At 36.8% G+C, this 20,272-nt stretch overlaps 1 protein-coding gene across 1 annotated transcript in view; it reads right to left on the bottom strand.

Moving 5' to 3' along the window:
- Nucleotides 1-20,272, bottom strand: part of CGAS (cyclic GMP-AMP synthase) — a 60,294-nt gene that overhangs the window by 463 nt on the left and 39,559 nt on the right. The window contains exon 4 of the mRNA XM_037843387.1: nucleotides 989-1,091. Within this exon, the coding sequence (XP_037699315.1) occupies nucleotides 989-1,091 (103 nt within the window). The remainder of the gene's footprint in view (nucleotides 1-988; nucleotides 1,092-20,272) is intronic.

Here is a 20,272-nt window from a genome sequence, read left to right as displayed (position 1 = left end):
GAAGAATAATTATTACTATTTATTTACAATCTACCTCATTATCCAAAGGATTTTAGGCATCTTATAGGAAAAACAATAAAGATATAAATAACATAAATAGAATTACATAGTTACCCCAAAACCTGATTGTTTTCAAATATATGCTTTGAAATTTCAAAAAAATAAAAATTTTATTCTATCATAATTAATTCAACTACATAAAACTAACATACTTATAGTATTCATCTAGTTAGTGACTACAAAAATCTTTTTTTAATTTTGATAAAATGATTTCACTTTATTGGGTTGCAAATATATACGTTATTCATCTAATTATTTAGTAGTAGACAACAATTAATAGTTATAAAATTATTTAGCCTTATTGGCAATATATTTTTCTTAATGCCTGCATATGGAGCCTTAGAGAACATGTGCTTGCCCATTGGGCAATCCTGTTTTGACCTTTTAACTTTTGTGACCTTTATACTAGTCAACTTTAGAAACAAATAAACAATTCCTTTTCAGTCTTAGCTCTTTATTTTGTATATGCTACCAAGAAATATAATTTCCCTGCTCTTAGTGTTGTTTAAAGTTTGGCCAGTCAGTCCCTGGTTTTCAGTGCAGCCGCACTATCCCCAAACATGTACCAATATCCAATAAGAATGATCCTTTGGCCTCCTTCATTACATGACATTAATATTCATTACCTTTAAGCAAACAGAATATTGAGAAACATCAAATTATCATGCCTATTGTTCACAGCCTCTCACTGTGATATCCATCCTGATCCAGGATTCAGGACTGCTTACTGCCTTGCCTTCTGACAACATCCTTGGTCTCCTGGATCTATAGTTTCATGCTCATCCTTAGATACTACTCCGCGTCAACCCAGCCCTGCCATATCCCTGGGACCCAACCCAGCAATGACTTTTAGGTTTCAGTTATCTATCGTAACAAAGAATTAAACATTCCATAGATAATCTGCCATGTAACAAAATAAGGAAGTTACCTGCAACATTTCACTCCATTGATTTCACAGCATGTTTTGGCTTGCCCATGGTTTTTCAAAATGTACTTTTCAATGTTAGAGAAAGATAGCCGCCATGTTTCTTCTTAATTGTGAAAAGAAAAAACAGAAAAGTATTTCAACAGAATCATCCACATCTGAACACCACAATATATAAAAGAATCCCTTCATTAAAATATCATTCTGCCATGAAGGAAGAGACTGGTGCCTCCCTTATCCCCTCTCCAGTCAGTCTGCAGGCTGCCCCTGGCCTTGTTCCAGCTGGGAAAGACTGACTTGGGAAACTTGCCCTCCAGGCAAAAGCAGCTTGAGACAATGAAAGCAGTGTGAGAAACAATTGAGGTGGACAACCTGGGGCAAGGACTTCTTGCTTTAAATCCAGCAGTGGAGCACCCAGAAGAGGGAATAGAGGGGGCACCCAAACTCCCATAAACAGAAAATTCCTAAACAGTTAGAAAGCACAAGTCCAGAAAAAGACACAGCCTTGGGTGGATGTTCCTGACAGGAGGGTTGACACTGAAGAAAATCTCTGCCCTATCACCAGCTGGTTGCAAGCTCAAGAAACAGACATCTCAGGGAATAAAACCCAGAGTTAACATTTTAAAATACTAATATGTTCAGTGTGCAGCAAAAGATTACAAGAAAAATAGGAAATGATGGCCTACTCAAAGGAAGAGATAAAAATCCAGAAAACACCAATAAAAAAGACCAGAATTTAGACATACCAGACAAAGGCTTTTAAAAAAATGCTCAAGAAAATGAAGAAAGAAGTAAAGGATAACAGGGAAACAATAAATGAACAATATGAGAATCTTAATATTAAGAGCTAGAATTTTTCAAAAGGAACCAAACAGAACTATTGGAGTTGAAGGCAACAATAACTGAAATGAAAAATGCCCAAAGGGTTTCAAAAGCAGATTGGTAGTACCAGAAGAATCAGCATACTTGAAGAAAAGACCATTGAAATGAGTCAGGCTGAGGAGTTAGAAAAAGAAAAGAATTGTGAAAAGTGAAAATAGCCCAAGAGACATCTGGGACACTATCAAGCATACCAATATATGCATTAAGGAAGTCCCACACAGAGAAGAGAGAAAGGGGCAGAGGAGTATTCAAGGAAATAATGACAGAAAAATTCCCAAACTTAGCAAAAGACATGAATATGCACATCCAAGAAGCCCAGAGAACACCAAACAGGATAACCATGAAGAAAGATATACCCTATCACATTTTATTCAAACTGTTGAACGCAAAGGACAAGAAAAGAGTTCTAAATGCTGCAAGAGAAAAGCAACAAGTTATGTACAAGGGAGTCCCAATTAGATTGAGTGCCAATTTCTCATCAGAAACCATGGTGGCAACAAGGGAGTGGATTGAAATATTTAAAGTGCTGAAAGAAAACAACTGATAACCAAGAATTTGATATCTAGCAAAACTTTCTTTCAAAAATAAGTGAGAGAGAGAGGCAGGGCAAGATGGCAGCATAGACAGGTGTGGAATTTAGTTAGTCCTCTAGAACAACTAGTAAATAGCCAGGAACAACTAGTAAATAGAACAACTGCTGGGAGACAACTGTGACTGTCCACACATTGTACACCAGCCTGGAATGGGTGGAATGGCTTGAAATCATAGCATAAAAGCTGTAAGTAAAAACTGTGGAACTGAGCTGAGTGCCCCCTCCCCCCACGGCAGGCTAAGCTGCAAAACTTCACTGTGGGTGAAAGAAGCAGTCCCTGCCGGGAGCAAGTGAATATAGCTCAACCTGACTCCAACTGGCGTTTTAATTAACAAACGTGAACTGCTGAATACAAGCTACAAACACAGACAAACCCCAAACAAGCAGCAAAGTACCCTGAGGTTGCTGCCAGTGGAGACGAGGTGGGGCTGGTGGGGGAAAAATACAGAGGCTTATGGAGATGGCTGGGCTTAGAATACTGGAAAATGGCTTGTCCCAAGAAAAGGAGCACAGAAAACTGGGTACTATCTCTGGCTGACTGCTGAAACTGGGGGGCTGGGGACTGGCTCTGAAAAGGGGCTTGCTTTCCCCTTTTTCCCCTCTCTCAATCTGAGTAGCTCAGTGGAGAAAGCCTCAGGCATTTTCAATTCTTGGTGCCCTGACCCAGGCAGGAGTGGAGTTAACAGAGTCAGAGAGATGAAGGAGTAATTCAAGTGCAGAAGATAACTCCCTACAGGGTATATCTTCCCTTAGAGGAGGGACGTGGGGCCCAGCTCAAGTGCCTGCGCTCCCTTCAGAACTCAGACCCAAGAGCCTGGGGGAAATAAACAATCAATCCAGAAACAACTTAAGCTGAGAATTAAAGGGACCACACCTCTTGCCACACCAGTGGGGAGTGACAGGCTGACAGGCGCCACCTCCTGGGCAGGTTAAGAAAAGCACAGTTTGCCAGTTTGAATGTAGTATGTCCCCCAGAAAAAGCCATATTCTTTGATGCAATCTTGTGGGGCAGACATATTAGTGGGGATTAAGTTGGAATGTTTGGATTAGGTTGTTTGCATGGAAATGAGCCCCAGCCAACTGTGGGTGATGACTCTGATTGGATAATTTCCATGGAGGTGTCACCCCACCCACTAAGGATGGGTCTAAATTAAATCACTGGAGCCATATAAATGAGCTGCCATAACAGAAGGAACTCAGTGCAGCTGTGAGTGACATTTTGAAGAGGAGCTACAGCCAAGAGGGACACTTTGAAGAAAGTACAGGAGCTGCAGATGAGAGGCATTTTGAAGACAGCTGTTGAAAGCAGACTCTTGCTCCAGAGAAGGTAAGAGAGGACAAATACCCCAAGTGCAACTAAGAGTGACATTTTTGAGGAACTGCAGCCTAGAGAGGAACATCCTGGGAGAAAGCCATTTTGAAACCAGAACTTTGGAGCAGACGCCAGCCACGTGCCTTCCCAGCTAACAGAGGTTTTCCGGACACCATTGGCCATTGTCCAGTGAAGGTACCCAATTGCTGATGTGTTACCCTGGACACTTTATGGCCTTAAGACTGTAACTGTGCAACCAAATAAACCCCCTTTTATAAAAGCCAATCCATCTCTGGTGTTTTGCATTCCGGCAGCATTAGCAAACACACACACAGCAACTAGAGGTCTCACAGGAAGGTCTGTCAGTCTTCTAGGACGCACCCTCAGGGAAACCTGATTCTGAATATAGCCCCCTTCTGAGACCTGAGCCCATTTTGGTCTGGGAAAATCTGGGGTAATCAAGGAAACCAGATACCTCCACAACAGAAAACTACAAATCACACTAGGAAAAACGAAGATATGGCCCAGTCAAAGGAAAAAACTTACACTTCAACTGAGATACAGGAATTGAAACAACTAATTAAAGATCTTCAAATAAATATGCTAAATAAATTCAATGAGTGGAGGAAAGATATGGCAAAAAGACATGAAGTATATAAAGAAAACATTGGGCGACCATAAGGAAGAACTTGAAAGTTTGAAAAAACAACTGGCAGAATCCATGGAAATGAAAGGCACAACACAAGAGATAAAAAACACAATGGAGATATACAATAGCAAATTTCAAGAGGCAGAAGAAAACACTCAGGAATTGGAGAACAAGACACCTAAAATCTTAAACACTAAAGAACAGATAGGGAAAAGAATGGAAAAATATGAGCAACATCTCGAGGAACTGAATGATAACATGAAGTACATGAATGTATGTGTCACGGGTGTCCCAGAAGGAGAAGAGAAGGGAAAAAGGGCAGAAACAATAATAGAGGAAATAATCAATGAAAATTTCCCATCTCTTATGAAAGACATAAAATTACGGATTCAAGAAGCACAGCGTACCCCAAACAGAACAGATCTGAATAGACCTAAGCCAAGACACTTATCAAATTATCAAACGTCAAAGACAAAAAGACAATCCTGAAAGCAGCAAAAGAAAAGCAATCCATCCCATACAAGGGAAGCTTGATAAGACTATGTGTGGATTTTTCATTAGAAACCATGGAGGCAAGAAGGAAGTGATGTGATTTATTTAAGATACTGAAAGAGAAAAACTGCTAACTAAGAATTTTATATCTGGCAAAACTGTCCTTCAAATATGAGGGAGAGTTTAAAATATTCTCTGACTAACAGACAATGACCAAGATTGGGAACAACATACCAGCTCTATAAGAAATACTAAAGGGAGCACTACAGATAGGAAAAGACAGGAGTGGAACACAATTTTGGGTGGTGGTAGCACAATAATGTAAACACACTGAACAAAAGTGACTATGAGTATGGTTGAAAGACGAAGGTTAGGGCCATGTGGGACACCAGAAGGAAAGAGGGAAGATAAAGACTGGGACTTATAACATAGTGAAACGTAGAGTGCTCAACAGTTGTCATAAAATATACAAATATGTTTTTACATGAGGGAGAACTAATGAATGTGAACCTTGCAAGGCATTAAAAATGGGGTGGTATTGGGGGAAAAATGCAAACTAGAGCCTATAGTTAACAGAAATGTTGTATTGTGCTCCCTTTAATGTAACAAAGGCAATATACCAAAGCTAAATGTATATAAGAGGGGGATATAAAGGAGGGGTGTGGGATTCTTGGCATTGGTGATGTTATCTGACTTTTTTATTGTACTTTATTTTAATTAACAAAAATGAGTGAGACAGTAAAACATTTCCAGATAAACAAAAGTTGAGGGAGTTCATCACCTCTAGACCTGCCCTATAAGCAAGACTAAAAGGAGCTTTTTAGTCTGAAAGGAAAGACATGAGACAGTGGTGCAAAGCATCATAAAGAAATAAGGACCTGTGGAAAGACAAACATTTGGGTAATTATAAATGCTAGTACTATTGCACTGTATTTTTTTAGTATGTGATTTCACTTCTTACTCCTCACAGTTGTTAAAATGAAAATGCATAGAAAGTAATGATAAATCTATGGTTTTGGACATACAATGTACAAAAATATAATTGCTAATAAGTACAAAAAAAAGGTAGGTGATGAAGGGATATAGGAAAAGTGTATGTGCATGCCATTGAAGTCAAGTTTGTATCAAACCAAATATGACTGTTATATATTTAGGACGTTAAATTTTAACCCCATGGTTACCACAAGGAATATATATGAAAAATATATCCAGATAGACATGAGAAGGCACTCAATATGGTACGACACAAAAAATCAAATAAACACAAAAGTAGGCATAAACAGAAGAATTGAGGGGCAGAAAGGTATAAGACTTACAAAAACTAAGTAGCGAAATGGCAGAAGAAAGTCCTGCATTATCAGTAGTGACTTTGATGTAAATGAATTAAACTCTCCAATCAAAAGGAAGAGATTGACACAATGGATTTTTTTTTTTTTAAGTATGACCCAACTATACAGTGTCTGCAAGAGACTCTCCTTAAATTCAAAGACATAAGCAGGTTGAAAATGAGAGGATGGAAGAAAATATACCACACAAGCAGTACAAGAGAGCTTGGGTAGCTATACTAATATCAGATGAAATAGACTTTATGTTAAAACAGTTACGAGGGATGAAGAGGACCATTATATACTGATAAAGAAGTTAATTCAACAAGAAGACATCATACACACACACACACACACATATAAACAGCAGACCCCCAAAATATATGAAGCACATACTGACAGTTCTATACTGATAGCAGGAGACTTTAATAGATCACTTTCAATAATTGAAAAAACATCTAGACAGAATTTCAGTAAGGAAATACAAGACTTGAAGGATACTGTAAACCAACTGTACCTAACAGATGTATATAGAACACTGCACTAAACAGCAACAAAACGGACATTCTTTTCAAGTGCAGATGGATCACTCTCCATGATAGACCATATCTTAGGTCACAAAACAGGTCTCAATAAATCCAAAAATATTTAAATCATACCATGTATCTTCTCCCATGACAATGGAATGAAGCTAGACATCAATAACAGAGGGAGAAATGGAAATTCCACAAATATGTGGAAATTAAACATTGTACTCTTAAACAACCAAAGGATTAATGAGGAACTAAAAAGCACAGTTAGGAAATATCTTGAGGCGAATGAAAATGAAAACACAACACACCAGAACTTACGGGATGCAGCAAAGTCAGTGCTGAGAAGGAAATCTATAGCTCTAAATGGTCATATTAAAAGAAAAGAAAGATTTCAAATCAGAGATCGAACTTCAAAACGGGAGGAACTAGAAGGAGAAAAAACTAAACCCAAATCAAACCAAAGGAAAGAAATAAAGATTAGAGCAGAGATCAGTGAAATAGAGAATAAAAATCAATAGAGAAAATCAACAAAACTAAAAGTTGGTTCTTTGAAAAGATCAATAAAATTGACAAAACTTCAGCTAGACTAAGAAAGAAAACAAGAGAGATGACACAAATAACTAAAATCAGAAATGAAAAGGGGGACATTACTACTCACTCCACAGAAATAAAAAGGACCATAAGAGAATACTATGAACAACTGTATGCCAACAAGTTACATAACCTGGATGAAATGGACAAATTCCTAGAAACCACTTACACTAATTCAAGAAGAAATAGAAGCTCTCAACAAACCAAAAACTAGTAAAGAGATTGAAGCAGTCATCAAAAACTTCCCAACAAAGAAAGTACAGGAACAAATGGCTTCACAGGGGAATTTTACCAAACACTCCAATAAGAATTAGTAACAGTCCTGCTCAAACTCTTCCAAAAAACTGAAGAGGAGGGAACACTCACTAATTCTTCTGAGACGAACATGACCCTCATACCAAAGTCAGATAAAGATACCACAAGAAAAGGAAATTACAAATCAATATACCTTATGAATACACATGCAAAATTCCCCAACAAAATACTAGCAAACCGAATCCCACAGCACATCAAAAAATTATACACCATGATCAAATGGGATTTATCCTAGGTATGCAAGGGTGGATTGACATAAGAAAATCATTTAATGTGATAAACCATATTAACATAATGAAGGGGAAAAAGCCACATGGTCATCTCAATTGACATAGAAAAGGCATTGGATAAAATCCAGCACCCCTTCTTTAAAAAAGCACTTAGAAAACTAGGTATAGAGGTAAATTCCTCAACCTGATAAAAGCATGTATGAAAAACCCATAGCTAACATCATACTTAGTGAAGAAAGACTGAAAGATTTCTCTCTAAGATCAGGAACAAGACAAGGATCACTGTCATCACTGTTATTCAACATTGTACTGAAGTTCTGCCCAGAGTAATTAGGCAAGAAAAAGAAATAAACAGCATCCAAACTGGAAAGAAAGAAATGAAACTTTATGTATTTGCAGATGACATGATACTATTAACAGAAAATCCTGAAAAATCCACAACAAAGCTACTGGAACTAACAAACGAATTCCAGAAAGTGGCGCATACAAGATCAACACCCAGAAATCAGCTGTGTTTTTATATAGTGATGAACACTTGGAAGGAAAAATCAAGAAAAAAATCCATTTACAATAGCAACTAAAAGAATAAAATATCTAGGAATAAATCTAACCAACTATGTAAAGGACCCACACACCAAAAACTACAAAACATCGCTAAAAGAAATCACAAAAGACCTAAATAAATGGAAGGACAGTCTATGTTCATGGATTGGAAGACTAAATATTAAGATGTCAATTCTACCCAAAGCCATTTACATATTTAATACAATCCCAACCAAAATTCCAATAACCTTCTTTGCAGAAATGAAAAAGCCAGTCATCAAATTTATATGGAAGGGTACAGGGCCCTGAACAGCCAAAGCCATCTCGAAAAAGATGAATGAAGTTGTAGGACTCACACTTCCTGATCTTACAACTTTTTACATGGAGATATATATATGAATATGTATAAGACTGCGGTTAAAAGGGGAAATGTTAGGTTGTATTGATGTTACTGAAGTAAATTTTTAAAAAATACTCATGGAATTGTACAACACAAAGAGTGAAACAATGTTTAAGTTAAACCATGGACTACAGTTAATAGTACAATTTTAAATTTTGTGCCCTTATCAATTGTAAAGAATGCAGGTCAATAATAGGGTGGTATATAGGAATCCTATATTTTATGCATGATTGTACTGTAAACCCACAACTTCTCTAATAATATACATATATGTATGTATATAATTCTGAAAAAAACTCTAGGGGGAGGACAGACCAAAAGAATCAGTAAACTGATAAATAATGTAATTACATATTAAAATAAATGCTTTGACACGAACAGTGGACTGAGATGGGAAAAAATGGTGGGGTGGGGATGGGAGTCAGAGTTTAAAATAGCCATGTAAGAGATGTTACCTTTTATATATTGCTACATTCATTTTGTTAATATTTTGTTTCAATAATAATTTGAATTAGTTGATTTAAACTTTTATTTTTTTAATACCATCCTTGCAAGTTTGGATGTTAATATAAAGTGATTTGGGGAATGTTTCCTTTCTTTCAATTCTTGGGAGAGTTTGTGTAATAACAGAATGACTTCCTCCTTCCTTCCAAGTAATACTATGGCTGGCTCTTTTAAGTTCTGGCCATCTGATTACCTAGTGGTTTCATACAGAAATGCATGATTGGATTATAAGTAGGAAAACGGTCAATATAATCTTCATATTAACAGAATAGAGGAGAAACATTATAGGATCAGCTCAATGGATGCAGAAAATGCAGCTAATAAAATTCAACATTCATTCATTCAAGTGTTTAAAAAACCACTTCTCGGCAATTTAAGATTAAAAGGGAACTTGATCTGAAAAAGGTAGATTTTTAAAAACACTACAGCAACATTATAATATAAGGGAAATGTTGAGGTTTCCCTTTGAAATAAGGGAGAATACAAGGATGTATGCTGTCCCCATTTCTGTTCAGCATGCACTGGATGTCTTAGCAAGTACAGTAACGGAAGGAAAGAGGGATAGGATTGGAAAGGAAAAAACAAAGCTATCATTATTGATAGATGATATCATCGTGTATGCAAAAAATGCAAAAGAATCTACAAATAAATTAATAAAATTGATTAAAAGAATTATCAAGCAGGGGTATTCGCCTACCCCACCTCCATGGTTGCTAACATCACCACAGACATAGGGGACTGGTGTTTTGATGGGTTGAGCCCTCTACCTTAAGTTTTACCCTTGGGAAGACGGTTGCTGCAAAGGAGAGGCTAGGCCTCCCTATATTTGTGCCTAAGAGTCTCCTCCTGAATGCCTCTTTGTTGCTCAGATGTGGCCCTCTCTCTCTGGCTAAGCCAACTTGAAAGGTGGGATCGCTGCCTTCCCCCCTACGTGGGATCAGACACCCGGGGGAGTGAATCTCCCTGGCAGCGTGGAATATGACTCCCGGGGAGGAATGTAGACCCGGCATCGTGGGACGGAGAACATCTTCTTGACCAAAAGGGGGATGTGAAAGGAAATGAAATAAGCTTCAGTGGCAGAGAGATTCCAAAACGAGCCGAGAGATCACTCTGGTGGGCACTCTTACACACACTTTAGATAACCCTTTTTAGGTTCTAAAGAATTGGGGTAGCTGGTGGTGGATGCCTGGAACTGTCAAGCTGCAACCCAGAACCCATGAATCTCGAAGACAGTTGTATAAAAATGTAGCTTATGAGGGGTGACAATGGGATTGGGAAAGCCATAAGGACCAAACTCCACTTTGTCTAGTTTATGGATGGATGTGTAGAAAAGTAGGGGAAGGAAACAAACAGACAAAGGTATCCAGTGTTCTTTTTTACTTCAATTGCTCTTTTTCACTCTAATTATTATTCTTGTTATTTTTGTGTGTGTGCTAATGAAGGTATCAGGGATTGATTTAGGTGATGAATGTACAACTATGTAATGGTACTGTAAACAATCGAAAGTACGATTTGTTTTGTATGTCTGCGTGGTATGTGAATATATCTCAATAAAATGATGATTAAAAAAAAAAAAGCTAAGGGTTTCCAATTAAAAGTTAAATAAACAAGAAATAAAAGCTTGGCTTTTAAAATCCCCAAAAAAAAAAAAAAAAAAAGAATTATCAAGAGTGTGGATACAAAAGTCAATTGTATTTTTATATACTGAAAACAAATAAAAAATGAAATTTTAAAGAAGATACCATTTACAACAGCATCAGAAATATCAATTACTTTATAAATCCAACTACCAATGAAATATAGAAGAAAAAGGAGCATGTAGATGGCACTACAGTCCACAAAATGCTCTTTGTGGAAAACTCTACAGGACAAACTATTTCTTCAATGAGTAAACTGCAAGGGGCGAAAAAAAGAGATGGAAAAGGAGCTATATGATCAAAAAAAAAAAAACAGACATATTAACTAATCGCAATGGACCTTACTTGGATCCTAAAACAAACAGGCAATATGAAAAATAAACAAGTTTGACATTTATGAGGTAAGTGGAAATTTAAATACTAACCACATGTTTGATAATATCAGGGAATTATTATTCATTTTTTAGATGTGATCATTTTAATTTGCTCTTATAGTCCTTATCTTTAGAGATGCTTACTCTAAAAATAAACAGGAAATGAGCCTTGTATTTGCCTCAAAACAATAAGGAAGAGGGCAAAGTAAGTAGAGATGTAAATGAATCAAAACTGAAACGAATCAATGATTGTTGAAGCTGGTGCTAGATACATGAGAGTTCAATACATTCATAAGTCTACTTTTATACTGCTTTAAAACTTTTCACAATAGAAAGGTTAAAAATGTCAATTGCATATGGGTAAACCTAACAAAAGATATATAAAAACTGTGGAAAAAAACTCTAAAACTTTTCTGAGCAGCATTAGTGGATATCTAAATAAATGGAGACGTGTACCTGTTCATGGATTGAAAGACTCAATATTATAGATATGTCAAATCTCCTCAAATATATCTGTAGATTCAATGCAATTTCAATCAAAATCCTAAAAAGTGTTTTTGTGGAACTTGACAAACTGATTCCAAAATGTATTTTAAAATGCAAAGGGCATCTCTCTCTAGCTAAGCCAACTTGGCAGGTGAAATCACTGCCCTCCCCACTACATGGGATCAGACACCCAGGGGAGTTAATCTCCCTGGCAATGTGGACTATGACTCCCGGGGAGGAATGTAGACCCAGCATTGTGGGATGGAGAACATCTTCTTGACCAAAAGGGGGAAACGAAAGGAACTGAAATAAGCTTCAGTGGCAGAGAGATTCCAAAAGGAGCCGAGAGGTCACTCTGGTGGGCACTCTTATGCACATTATAGATAACCCTTTTTAGGTTCTAATGAATTGGGGTAGCTGGCGGTAGATACCCAAAACTATCAAACTATAAGCCAGAACCCATGAATCCTGAAGACGACTGTATAAAAATGTAGCTTACGAGGGGTGACAGTGGGATTGGGAAAGCCATAAGGACCACACTCCCCTTTGTCTAGTTTATGGATGGATGAGTAGAAAAATGGGGGAAGGAAGGAAGGAAGGAAGGAAGGAAGGAAGGAAGGAAAGAAAGAAAGGCAGGCAGGCACCCAGTGTTCTGTTTTACTTTAATTGCTCTTTTTCACTTTAATTATTATTATTGTTATTTTTGTGTGTGTGGTAATGAAGGTGTCAAGGATTGATTTTGGTGATGAATGCACAACTATGTAATGTTACTGTGAACAATCGAATGTATGATTTGTTTTGTATGACTGCATGGTATGTAAATATATCTCAATAAAATGGATATTTAAAAAATGCAAAGGGCAGGAATACCTAAAGCATTGCTGAAGAAGAACAAAGTGGGAGAACTTGTCCTACCAAATATCAAGACTTATTATAAAGTTATTTTATGAAGGACAATATATTAGTGCAAGTGTAGACAAAGATTAATGAAACAAAATAAAGCTATCAGGAATAGTTATTGGTACAATGTATGGACAATTAATATATGGAAAAGGTGGCACTAAGAGCAGTGGCAAAACAGCAGAGTTACCAATAAATAATGCTGGGCCAACTTTTAAAAATGGACAATTAACCTCTACCTCACACAATACACAGAAATCAGTTTTAGGTGGTTTATTTGCTAAAATACGATACGTAAAAAAAGGAAGGAGAATATCTTCATGACTTCAAAGTAGAGAAAAATTTGAGAGAACCCTGGAATCTTGAAGACGACTGTATAACAATGTAGCTTATAAGGAGTGACAATGTGATTGAGAAAGCCATATGGACCACACTCCCCTTTGTCCAGTGTATGGATGGATGAGTAGAAAAATGGGGGGGGGGGGAGGCACCCAGTGTTCTTTTTTACTTTAATTGTTCTTTTTCACTTTAATTTTTACTCTTATTATTTTTGTGTGTGTTGTAATGAAAAAGTTCAAAAATTAATTTTGGTGATGAATGTACAACTATATAATGGTACTATGAACAAATGATTGTATGCTTTGTATGACTGCATGGTATACATGATATGTGAATATATCTCAATAAAACTGAATTTTAAAAAAAGTACACTAGAAGCACTAAACATAAAGGAAAATATTTCTAAATTGGACTATATTAAAATTAAAATAAAAATCAATTCCAGGCAGATTGTAGCTCTAAATGTGAAAGGTAAAATAATGAAGTTTCTAGAAAATAACATAGAAAACTACTTTCATAACCCAGGAGTAGGGAAAGATATTTTAAATAGAAAACAAAAAGCACTAATCATAAAGGAAAAACTTTGGGCCACATTATATACCAAACATATAACTGACAAAGAGATCATGTATAGCAAATATCAAGAACTCCTATAAATTAATAAGAAAAACATTGACAACCCAAAGAAAAGTATGCCAGACACTTGAGCAAGCACTTCACAAAAGTGGACATCCAAAATGGTCAATAAACGTATGAAAAGATGCCCAACCTCTTAGTTATTAGGGCATTGCAAATTAAAAACACAGTAAAATACTATTACACATTCATTAGAATGGCCAGAAATTTAAAAGATTGACAATACCAAGTGATGGCAAGGATGTGAAGCAAATGCAATCTTATACATGAATGGTGGGAGTGTAAAATGGTATCTGCAGAAGATAAACAGGTGCATATCCCATGATTCAACAACACATCCACTCCCAGATACATACCCGACAGAAATGCAAATATATGTGCACCAAAAGACAAGTATAATAACATTCAGAAAAGCATTTTATATGAGTCAAAAACAATTATCCATCAACATAGAATGAATAGATAACATAGAATATATAATATGGAATACTATACGGTAATGAAACTAAATGAACTACTGCTTTTTCCAATAATATAAATATCCCACAAGCATAATATTGAGCAAAAGAAGCCAGACATTTAAAAATGAACACATTATGATTTTATTTATGTAAAGTTCAAAAACAGGTGAAACTAATATTTGGTGTTACAAGTCAGGATACTAACTATCTTTGTGGGGTTGAGTGGGTGATGATTAAGAAGGAGCATAGGAAGGACCTCTGGGGTGCTGGGCATATTCTTTTTCTTGACCTGGGTACAGGTTACATGGCTGGGTTTACCTGCAATAATTCAATGAGTTCTACCTCATGATTTGTGGACTCTTCTGAGTATATAAAAAGAAAAAAGAATATTCAAAAAAGGATGAGAGGCAAATAAAGTGGTAAAGCCTTAAATTTTTAAAATGTAAAAGATGAGGATGGGAAATTAATGAGATAAGTGCCCAAATCAAGAAGTTAAGAAAGGAGCAACCGAATAAACCCAAGGAAAGAGGGAAGCTTATCAAATAAGAATAGTAATAAAGAAGAAATAAAATAATTTTTATTATGGTTATATGGCAAACATTCATATAGCACTCAATAGGTGTCAGGCACAGTTCCAAGGACTTCACATATATGAAATCATTTAATTTGCACGACAACACTATTTTTATCCCTACTTCATGATCAGAAAAATGGGTCATAGAGGTGATAAGTTCACACAGTTCCCAAGTGACAGACCCAGGACAAAAACTCAAGCAGTCCAGCTCTAAGTCATGCTCTCAAGTGTTAAAGTGTTTGAGACTAGAGAAGATCAACTAAAACAAAAGTTTGTTATTTGAAAAGACTAATAAAATAGAAAAACCTGACAAGACTTATCAAGGAAAAAAAAAGCCACAAATAAAGCTATTAAAAATAAAAAGGGGATGAGACTATAACAGAGATTTAAAAATTAGTAAGAGAACATTAGGAATAATTTTCTTTCAACGTATTTGAAACCTTCAAATAGACAAAATCCTAGAAATTATACAAAATGTTGCCATTGTATCACTAAAAATAAATTGAAAAAAAATTTCTCACCATTTTTTGGTTGCTGATACTAATTATTTTTAACTTGTAATATATATTATTTAGGTGGATTTTCCAGTCGGATGCCACCTGAGTTCTCCTACATGAGAAATAGTCATAGGGTAAAGCAAACGATGATCTGTGGACCAAATCTAACACACTGCCTAAATTCACCCCTTCCCCTGTTTTTGTAAATAAAGTTTTATTGGAACAGCCATGCTCATCCATTTACAGATCGGTTTATGACTGCTTTTGCACTGCAATGGCAAAGTACAGACTTTGCAAAAAGAGTCAGTACGGCCTGCAAAGCCTAAAATATTTTTATAGAAAAAGCTTGCTGACCATTAGTGTAATGGTTTGAAAATACTGGGTCCAAGATAAAAACATGGCTTGTGACATATCAGTGGGGAAAAGACTGACTTAAATAAAGATGGACTATTAATAAATGATGTTGGGATAAATGAGTGACAATATGAAATAAGAGAAAATTGGATCTGTTCCTCATACTGTATAACAGAAGAAATTCCAAATTTGAGCTGTAAATGTTAAAAAAGAAAACTTTCAAGTACTAAAAGAAAACATGGGTGAATCCCTCCATGGCATGGGTAGGGGAAAAAGTTTTCCTAATCATGACGCAGAATCAGAAGTAATAAAGAAATAGACATACATCTGACCACATAAAAATAAAGTAAATTTTACACAGCAAAAGAGTACCAAATGTATCACACCCCCTTTATCTAGTGTATGGATGGATGAGTAGAAAAATGGGAACAAAAATTAAATGACAAATAGGGTGGGATGGGGGGGATGGTTTGGGTATTCTTTTTTCACTTTTATTTTTTATTCTTATTCTGATTCTTTCTGATCTAAGGAAAATGTTCAGAAATAGACTGTGGTGATGAATGCATAACTGTATGATCACACTGTGAACAGTAGATTGTATACCATGGATGATTGTATGGTATGTGAACATATTTCAATAAAACTGAATTTAAAAAAAAAAAAAGAGTACTAAATGTAAAGTTAGAAGGCAAATGACAAAATAGAAAAAAATACTGGCAAATTATATTACAGAAAGAAAACTGATATATTTAATATATAAAGAACTTATAATAATTGAGAAAAAAGAACAGCTTTATTAAAAATGGATGAGATAAGAACATTGTGTTCACAGAAAAACAAACATAAATGGCTTTTGAACATAAAAAAATGCTCAATCTCATAAAAAATAAGAGAAATGAAAATCAAAACTACACTGGGAGGAAGGGCAGAAGAAGATGGTGGCAGACAGAGGGGTGAAAGTTAGTTAGTCCCCCTAGAGCAACTAATAAAAAACCAGGAACAACTAGTAAATGATCTGGAATAACTGCTGGGGGACAACCTTGACTGTCCACAGATTTTGTACCAACCTGGATAGGGATGAATGCCTGAGATCACAGCATGGAATCTGTGAGTAGAAACTGCAGACCTGAACTGGGAAACCCTTCCCCACAGCAGCCTGAACTGCAAAGCCTCGCTGTGACAGAGAGCAGCAATCTCTGAACAAGCAAATATTTCTCAGTCCAGCTCCAACTGGGGTTTTAATTGGTGAATGTGTACTGCTCAATGCAAGCTACAAGTCCCTAGCAAGCAGAGGCTTTTAGTGATGACTGACCTTAAAAAGCCAGGGGACTTTACCCCAGGAGGGGGAGCCCAGAAGACTGGGTGCTATCTCTGGCTGACAGGTAAAACTGGGGCCATGGAGTGGCCCTGAAGAGGAGGCATTCTGTCCCTTTTTCTCTCTCTCAACCTGAGTGGATCAGTGGAGAAAGCTGCAGCCATTTTCAGTTTGCAGCACTCTGACCCAGACAAGGGTGGCATTAACAGTCAGAGACACAAAGAACCTATATAAATACAGATGACAACTCCTAGGGGATGAATCTTCCCTAAGAGGAAGGAGGTGGTGCCCAGCTCTACTAACCACCTTCCATTCAGAACCAGACACCAGAGCCTCTGGGAAAATAGCCAAAACAGAAACTAAGCGGGTCACACCTCCTTACACCGGTCAGCAGCTACAGGCTGACAGGCACCCCCTGCCGGGCAGGTTAGGAAAAGTACAGTGGCTTGAGGCCTCACAGGGTGTGTCAATATTCTAAGACACACCATCAAGGAAAACTGATACTGAATATTGCCCCCTTCTGGGACCTGAGCCCGTTCTGTTCTGGGAAAACTTGATTGGGGTAACCAAGGATACCAGATGCTTAGACAACAGAAAACTACAACCTACACTAAGAAAAATGAAGTTATGGCCCAGTCAAAGGAACAAACTTACACTTCAACTGAGATACAGGAATTTAAATAGCTAATGCTAAATCAATTCAAGAAGTTTAGGGAAGATATGGCAAAAGAGATAAAGGCTATAAAGAAAACACTGAGTGTACATAAGGTAGAAATTGAATGTTCGAATAAAAAACCTGGCAGAATCTATGGAAATGAAAGGCACAACACAGGAGATGATAGACACAATGGAGACATACAACAGCAGATCTCAAAAGGCAGAAGAAAACACTCATGAATTGGAGAACAAGACAACTGAAATCCTACGCACAAAAGAACAGATAGAGAAACAATGGAAAAATATGAGCAACGTCTCAGGGAATTGAATGACAACACGAAGTGCATGAATGTATGAGTCATGGGTGTCCCAAAAGGAGAAGAGAAGGGAAAAGGGGCAGAAGCAATAATAGAGGAAATAATCAATGAAAACTTCCCATCTCTTATGAAAGACATAAAATTACAGATCCAAGAAGCACAGCATACCCCAAATAGAATAGATCTGAATAGACCTATGCCAAGACACTTAATAATCAGATTATCAAACATGAAAGATAAAGAGAGAATCCTAAAAGCAGCAAGAGAAAAGTGATCCATCACACACAAGGGAAGCTTGATAAGACGATATGCAGATTTCTCAGTAGAAACTATGGAGACAAGAAGGAAATGGTGTGATATACTTCAGATATTGAAAGAGAAACATCACCAACCAAGAATCCTATATCTGGCAAAACTGTCCTTCAAATATGAGGGAGAGTTTAAAATATTCTCTGACAAACAGACAATGAGAGTGTTTGTGAACAAGATACCTGCTCTATAGAAAATACTAAAGGGAGCACTACAGACAGATAGGAAAAGACAGGAGTGAGAAGTTTGGAACACAATTTTGGGTGATAGTAGCCCAGCAATGTAAGTACTCTGAACAAAGATGACTGAGTATGGTTGAAAGAGGAAGGTTAGGAGCATGTGGGACAAAAGAAGAAAAGAGGAAAGATAAAGCCTAGGACTGTAAAACTCAGTGAAACCTAGAGTGCTCAACAATTGTGATAAAAGGTACAAATATGTTTTTTCATGAGGGAGAACAAATGAATGTCATCCTTACAAGGTCTAAAAATAGGGAGGTATTGCAGGAAAAATACTATCAATGCAAACTAGAGACTATAGTTAACAGAAATATTGTATTATGTTTCCTTTAATGTAACAAAGTCAATATACCCAAGCTAAATGCATATAAGAGGGGACATAAGGGAGAGGTATGGGACTGTTGGCATTGGTGATGTTGTCTCTTTATTTTACTTCAGTTTAATGCTATCTTTCCTTTTGTTGATTACTAGCTGTCATGTTTTTTATTTTTTCTTTCTTGTTTTTTTTTTCTCTTACTTTTTTTTTTTCTTTTGTCTCTCTACCTTCTTTGACTCTTCCTCCTTCTTTGTGGAACAAATGGAGATGTCCTTATACAGATAGCGGTGATGGTGGTGAATACATAAATACGTGACCATATAGGGAACCACTGATTGTTTACTTAGGATGGAATGTATGGTGTGTGAACAAAACTGACTTTAAAAAAAAAATGGGTTGATGAAGAAACCTTGAGAGCACTATATTGCATGAAATAAGTCAGACACATAAGGACAAATATTGCAGGGTCTCACTGATATGAACAAATTATAATATGTAAACTCATAGACATAAAATATAAGTTACCAAGATATAGAACAAGGCTAAAGAACGGGAAGTGGTTGCTTATTATTGTTGGGGACGATTAAGGTAGCATGTATAAAATGCACTCTCAGCGATGCCGGAGATATGCAACATGGCCGCTAGGGCTGATGCAATAACGGCTTAAGTTGCCCTCAGCCTTCTTTACGGAAGTGATAGCCGTTCACGCCTAAGATTCGCGCCTAGAGTGCTAGCTTTACAATCTGCCTTCTACCCCAGCAACAGTAGCTACCAATCCTATGCTAGCCTTATATCTGCCATCCGCCCTAGCAACAGCAGCCACCAATCCTAGACCGCCACCCACCCTTGCTAGCCACTCCCCCTCTCTCCTAGGGCATATATACCCTGCCTCTTCAATAAAGTTTTGCAGCTTGATCAGAAACCTGTCTTGCTGTCATTCCTCGTGTCTCTTGTCCCATACCATTCCTCCCTCACCTTGAGAGCACTATATTGCATGAAATAAGTCAGACACATAAGGACAAATATTGCAGGGTCTCACTGATATGAACAAATTATAATATGTAAACTCATAGACATAAAATATAAGTTACCAAGATATAGAACAAGGCTAAAGAACGGGAAGTGGTTGCTTATTATGAGCAGAATGTTCAAACCTAGTTTGAACTTAAATGTTTGGAAATGGACAGAGATGACGGTAGCACATTGGGAGAATAACTAACAGTGCTGAACGGTGCATGAATATGGTGGAAAGGGTAAGCTCAGAGTCACGTATGTTACCAGAAGGAAAGTTGGAGGTTACAAGATGGGATTGTATTAAACAGTGAATCTTGTGGTAAACAATGTCCGTGATTAACTGTATAAATATTAGAAATCTCTCTCATGAACTACAATAACTGTATGACACTGTAACTAGAAGTTAATAATAGAGGGGCATATAGGGAAAAATATATACCTATTGCAAATTATATACTACAGTTAGTAGTATTTTAACATTCTTTCATGAACAGTAA

The sequence above is a fragment of the Choloepus didactylus genome, chromosome 7, assembly GCF_015220235.1.
Source record: "Choloepus didactylus isolate mChoDid1 chromosome 7, mChoDid1.pri, whole genome shotgun sequence".
Taxonomy (NCBI): domain Eukaryota; kingdom Metazoa; phylum Chordata; class Mammalia; order Pilosa; family Megalonychidae; genus Choloepus; species Choloepus didactylus.
This window is presented reverse-complemented; position numbering and strand designations above follow the sequence as displayed.